The sequence below is a fragment of the Chrysochloris asiatica genome, unplaced genomic scaffold (assembly GCF_000296735.1).
Source record: "Chrysochloris asiatica unplaced genomic scaffold, ChrAsi1.0 scaffold00203, whole genome shotgun sequence".
NCBI lineage: Eukaryota > Metazoa > Chordata > Mammalia > Afrosoricida > Chrysochloridae > Chrysochloris > Chrysochloris asiatica.
This window is the reverse complement of record NW_006408721.1, coordinates 3,903,378-3,909,759: the sequence shown is the minus strand read 5'-3', so window position 1 is coordinate 3,909,759 and position 6,382 is coordinate 3,903,378. Positions and strand designations below refer to the sequence as shown.

General features: G+C 45.6%; 1 protein-coding gene across 1 annotated transcript; it reads right to left on the bottom strand.

Moving 5' to 3' along the window:
- Positions 1 to 931: 931 nt before the first annotated feature.
- GLUL (glutamate-ammonia ligase) lies at positions 932 to 6,382 on the bottom strand. The gene is made up of 6 exons (XM_006872550.1): positions 6,210 to 6,382; positions 4,069 to 4,230; positions 2,923 to 3,069; positions 2,551 to 2,678; positions 2,196 to 2,395; positions 932 to 1,374 (listed from the first exon to the last, which is right to left on the bottom strand). The coding sequence occupies exons 1-6, from the start codon at positions 6,373 to 6,375 to the stop codon at positions 1,056 to 1,058; spliced, it is 1,122 nt and encodes a 373-aa protein (XP_006872612.1). The 5' UTR covers positions 6,376 to 6,382; the 3' UTR covers positions 932 to 1,055.

Here is a 6,382-nt window from a genome sequence, read left to right as displayed (position 1 = left end):
CAGAAAATAACCCGTCCCCCTTTGTCAGTAACATGCTTAAGTTGACCAGCCAACTCATGTTTCTAAACCCCTGTGTGTGTACATGTGTGTCTTACAACCTAGAAACCAAAGCCGTGGGGCTCAGGTGTACTAGTAACCTGCTAACCGATCAGTTTCTACTCCCTTCAGAAGGGTGGGCACACAGCACTGACAGCCCCAAATAGCCAACTTTTCAAGTCTTATCACCCCCCTTCCCTTCCCTTCTCAAAAGGAGACCCTTACTTCCAAAAAAGACTATTCATCTTCATCTCCCAGTGAGTCCTCTTAGAAAAACACACATCTGCACACCCATATATATAATTTTTTTGTTTTTACATTTAAATATAAAAATACTACTCTGCTTTGTGTTATAAATGGAGGACCAAGCAATAAGAACTTTTTCTTCTCTTAAGGTAGGGATATATCCATCAGTTTATTCTGAGTTAAATCTTCAGGCCAGGACCATTTAGCCCCTGGCAAGAAAGTCGAACAGAGGGACACCCAGAGCATTTTCCTTCCTGGTCCCTCCTAATCCCCACGTTTATTGTAAAGTTGGTTATACTCTTTATAAGAAATGAAATTTCCCACCCAAAGAAGGAACTCTTGACCTAACGTCAGAACAAGCCAGGCCCTCCCCTGCCAGCTCCCTCATAGAAAAAGTCCTACCCTCCTCCCTTCCCAAAAACATATGCGCTCTGTCTGGAAAACTATGACTACTAGACAAACACACCGGATTAAATGGAAGCAGTGGTTATGTTTCCCCACCCCCCTCCCCACTAACACACTATTCCTCAGTCTTTGAGAAAGCTTCAGTGATAGGGAGGAAAAGGGGGGCGGGTGTCTGTGTGAAGTGATTAAGAACCTGACCCTTCTACCCTGGCCCAAAAAAGTGAGAGTTATTAATTGGGCATGAGGAATAAAAAAGACCTTGATATTCTGCCCTTTGAGTTACAGCTAGTAGGAACACGTGGGGGAAGGGAACAGTGGGCATGGGATGAAGAGCTGGGAGGGGTTTCATGGCTGGAGGTCTAGTCCACTTAGTTTTTATACTGGAAAGGCTCATCACCGGTCTCGTTGAGAAGACAGGTGCGGATAAGAGCTTCTGTCACTGAGTAGGGGTCACAGTTGGCAGAGGGGCGGCGGTCTTCAAAGTAACCCTTCTTCTCCTGGCCGACAGTCCGAGGAATGCGGATGCTGGCGCTACGGTTGGCCACGCCGGCAGAAAAGTCGTTGATGTTGGAGGTTTCGTGGAATCCAGTTAGGCGCCGGGCGTTGTCCAGGCCCCCTTTGGGATCGTAGGCACGAATGTGGTACTGGTGCCGCTTGCTTAGTCTCTCAATGGACTCCTCAATGTACCTAGAGGAACACAATAGATGGGTCTGAGTTTGTCACCAAGAAACCTGCCTGCTCAGAGAACAGCTATGGAGTCAAAGAAATGGGGGAAGCAGGATGACTAAGCTACCAAACTGTTAGCCAAGTTCACCAGGCTCCAAAATATGGTCCCAGTAGACACAAGGGGACTTCTGGTGTGGCACTGTAGGATCAGCACCAGACTGTGAATCACAAGGTTGGTAGTTCAAACATGCCAGCTGCTCCTTTGAAACTCTATAAGGGGCTATGAGTCGGAACCAACTTGGTGGCACTTTAACAACAAATCACAAGGTGTCCTTGTAGTGGTGGTGTGAGGGTGAAAGGCTGGTGATATGAACACCCAACAGCTCCTCAAGAGAAACGACATGGGAATCTGCTCCCATGAAGATTGGTGATGGTGGTGGTGTGTCGGTCGGTTCCTACTCATAGTGACCCTACATAGGGTTTCCGAGGCTATCAATCTCTACGGGAGCACAGAGCCTCCTCTTTCTCCCACGGAACAGCTGGTAGTTTTGAACTGCTGATCTTGAGGTAAGTAGCCCAACTGGTAACCACTACACTACCAGAGCTCCTCCCATGAAGATTACAGCCTAGAAAAGCCTACAGGGAAGCAAGCGGTGACATGGAGTTGCTATGAGTCGGAATCAAGTTGACAACACACAATAGAACATTCCATAAGGGCTGAAGAAGCCCGGCATATTCATCCCCAATACACAAAAAATGTGGCAGGCACTCAAGTAAGGTTTTGCTGAAATTGATACCACCCCCTACTCCCAAGCTCTCTGGCCCTAGCAGAAGACACTCACTTCAGACCATTGTCTTCTCGCATGACCTTAGTGCTGAAGTTGGTGTGACAACCTGCACCATTCCAGTTCCCAGGGATGGGCTTAGGATCAAAAGTCGCTATCACTCCAAAGTCTTCACATACACGGTGCAGGATGAAACGGGCCACCCAGAGATGATCCCCCATGTTGATTCCTTCACAGGGTCCTATCTGGAACTCCCACTAGAAACAAGAATTTGCCTTTAAAATAAAGCCCACTGATAATTCCACCACAGAAGCTTCTCAACAATAGTCTCTTCCCACCTCTACTCTAACCCACACCTTTCAGCATAAGGCTTACCCAGAACTCTTCAGATATGGGGAAGGTGATGGATTACCTGGGCAGGCATGACCTCAGCATTCGTTCCCCCAATCTTGATGCCAGCGTACAAGCAAGCCCGATAATGAGCCTCCACAATGTCCCTGCCGTAGGCTTTGTCTGCTCCCACACCACAGTAATATGGACCTGTAGAGGCAGAACCACAGGGGGTTCAGAGAGCCACCTCCCATCAGTCATTGCACAGACTCAGCGTCTGCAATTGGGCAGTGGGAAGGCTGTGTTTCTTTACAGGATTATCTCAGCCAATTCAGGGAAACTCCCACAGATTTTGATTCTGACAGAACCACTCCCATCTCTGGGAAAAGGAGCCTTCTTTGTCAATGAAGCCCTTGGGGAGGATTAGGTACACCTCTCACTCAGAGTGACTTACCTTGAGGTCCAGGGAAACCATTGGAAGGCCAACCAAATGGATGCCCATCTGTCCCCATAAGGGTATATTCCTGCTCCATTCCAAACCAGGGGTGCTGGCTGTTTACCATGTCCATTATGCGCTTACAGGTATGCCTTAAGTTGGTCTCTAGAATAAAAACATCAATAATGCCATTAGGAAGGTACAGATCACGTGCTGAGCCACAGTTCTCAGATCAGATGGAGATGAGGTTATTCAGTCTACACAGAGCTGAAGAAACATTTTTGCTTCCTGAACTTTAGGAAGTAAAGGGAAATGAGAGAAGCAGTAACTGTACCTTTATAGTCAAGACTCCAGCAAAGACTTTGGTTATAATTAAACTCAGTTACAATCAAGTCACATGGGAGTGATCCCAGAACAGAACACATTTCACCTTATCTGCATGCTGGCTAGCTCTCAAATACAAATGGCCAGGCACTTAAACTTAACCTCTACTCACAAAACAGCTGCTTCAAGTTGAGTCTTCTTCCTAGTTTCACAGGCAATATAGAACCAGACCAACAAGTTTTTGAGAGGGTCTTTTGTCCAGTAAGAGGGCTTATTTGCCGGGAGAAAATATTAAATTAAACAGTTTTGGCTAGGGCAAAAGAAACCTAGGAAAAAAAATGAGATAAGCCCAACTGGACTCAAATTTCCAAGCTGGAAGTGAACTTTACACTAACATAAGGCTTAATGATGATTGCTTAACTATGTCCCAGGCACCATGTTAAGACTTAAACAACCTGGTGATCTGCTCCTGTAAAGATTACAGCCTCCAAAAACCTATGGGGCAGTTCTACTGTCATAACAAGTCACTACGAGTCTTAACTGACTTGAGGGTACACAACAAAAAACCTTGTATTTTAAAAAGGTATGTGTTTATAGGAAAACAATATTCGAAGAATTCTTGCCATTTTATGAAGTAGACAGAAGACCACAGAAGCATGGGTTATGATTACCTCTTTGTAAAAAAGGAAGTTCATAGTGAAAAGAGATGTATGTGTGTGTCCAATGCCCCCAGGTTCTTTTAAAACTCCCCTTCCAAAACTGATTGCAGAATGTCCTCTCCTTTCCCTGTACAGCAGCGACGGACAGGAAAGGGAGCATACATACCCACCCCATACATACCTGCAGGTTTTCGGTTGTACTTAAAGACTTCACACAACACCAGCTTGTTGGGGTCCTTGCGGAAAGGATCCCTGAACATGGCAGCAGGGATGAGATACATGTCACTGTTAGAGCCTTCAGACTGGAAAGTACTGGAGCCATCAAAATTCCACTCCGGCAACTCTGAGGTAAAAAGAGGAGGGGAAATTAAGTTTAAAGTGCACATGAGCTTTCCAGGCAAAAATAAAGCCCCTCCCTCTAATTTCTCTCTCTAGAGCTCTCCTTCCCTGAAAGGCCAGTGGTGCCTAACTGCTACCACCAACATGAAACAAATATGAATCTCTCTGCACTTATTCCTACAGTGACTACCAAAAACAAATTTAACTAAAAAATGCTGTTTCTCCTCTAAGTAAGACTATTGGGTTCCAAGGACACAAAACTCAAGGATTCTGACTTTATGAATGAGCCAGCCATCATCTGAAATATTGAGACAGAGGAAAGAGTCTCTCATTAGGCTAGCTGTGTTCTTTCTGAAATTCTTTTCCCCACTGAGTGTATGGATTGTTCTAGCTCAAGGTGTGTCTTATAGATGCAGAAACAGAAGACCAGAGCTAGAACCTCTTCAGAGATACTTCCTTATCACTAATCCATCCTACCACGAGCAAGTTAATCTATTGACGTACTTTCTCCAGCATGTTTTAAAGGTTGGTTCCTTTGTCTCAGCCCCTAATCTCACACACCCACACCTTTCCAGTGCCCGTCATATAGCAGATACATCCCTTGTAATAGTAACTCATTCATTCACTCACTGAAATGTGAACATTAAAGCAGACAGAAGATGTGGTTTTTGGGGTGGGGTGTAACAGCTTGTAGACTAGTGAAAGTCACAACTCTAGTGCCAATTTTTAAGTTACTCAGCCGCTAATCCAAAAAACTGGTAGGTCAGACTACCCAGAGGCACTTTGAAAGGCTATTAAGTCAGAATCAGAAGCAATTGGTTTAGTGGAAGCAAGTAAGAGTAGATTGTGCCCCATGGACAACTGTGTATAAAGAACTGAACTTCTCCATAGAGTTTTCAGGGTTGTCGTCACCAAATCTATCTTCCAAGGTTAGAAGTGCCAAGCTGACAGCTAGCATTGAATGCTTAGATGCTCAAGTCAACAAGGTTTCCAGTCCATGACTCCACAAACCAGAACTCTTCAATATACTGGCTTACAAGTAAGGTTCCATTTCAATAAAGGGCATGGTGCTCTAGGGTAAGCTGGTTCAAACCTACCAGCCACTCCTCAGAAACGCTGTAAGGGACGCTATGAGTTGCAACCAACTCAACAGCAACTTAACAACAACTGCTGCTATGCTTCAAGATGGTGTTGTTAAGTGCCGTCGAGTCAGTTCTGACTCATGGTGTTGTTGTTAAATGCCGTTGAGCAGGCGGTGAACTTGAACCGCCGACCTTGAAGTTCAAATAGCTTTGCAATCTGACGCATCAACTCACAGTGCCACACCAGGACTCCACAGCCACCCTATATAGCATGGCTGGGGACTATCTGGCCCGCAAGTCATATAAGGCCTGCAAAATCATTTGGTCTGGCCCTGAGAAGGCAACCACAGTTCCATCACATTCTTGTTGCTGTTAAGTGCCACTGAGTCAGTTCCAACTCATAGAGACCCTGTAGAGGGTTTCCAAGGAGCAGCTGTGGTGGGTTTAAACTTCCATCACATTTGTTGTGGTTAGGTGCCGTTGAGTCGGTTTCGACCCATAGCAAACCTGTACAGAATTTCCAAGGAGTGGCTGGGAAACTTGAACTGCCACCCTTGCGGTTCAAACCAACCTCGCAGTCCAGCGCATTAACGCACAGCATCACATCATCACATCAGGGGTGAGTTAAAATGTTTAACCAAATATTGCAGGCTAATTTTTAGGTAACAACTTTGAATGATCTGCAAATGTTTATCAGTTTTGGCAGAAAAAAAGGTTCCCCACTCCTGCTATGTAGCATTTCCAAAGAGCAGCTGGTGGGTTAGCAGTCCAGTGCTTACTGAATGTTGACTGGAAGAAGTCTGTAAAGACTGCCTTAGAAAAACCTGGTTTCAAGGTAGCTAGCTACCTATCTCCACACTGCTTCCACACAAAGTATACCCTACCCTGCCCAAGCTCTTACCTTCTATAGACTTGGGCTCACTCTCCAGGGTGCGTGTCTTACAGCGTAGTCCTTCTCCAGTGCCATCAATCCAGATATACATGGCTTGGACTTTTTCGCCCTGAGGCAGACCCATGTACATCTGCTTGATGCCTTTGTTCAAGTGGGAACTTGCTGAGGTGGCCATGGTGGAA

Excerpts from the sequence above, each read along its gene's own strand:
- GLUL (XM_006872550.1), bottom strand. The coding sequence starts at position 6,375 with ATGGCCACCTCAGCAAGTTCCCACTTGAACAAAGGCATCAAGCAGATG. Across the intron at positions 2,396-2,550 it reads CTGAGGTCATGCCTGCCCAG|TGGGAGTTCCAGATAGGACC; the intron begins GTAATCCATCAC and ends TCTTGTTTCTAG. Across the intron at positions 1,375-2,195 it reads CGAGAAGACAATGGTCTGAA|GTACATTGAGGAGTCCATTG; the intron begins GTGAGTGTCTTC and ends GTGTTCCTCTAG.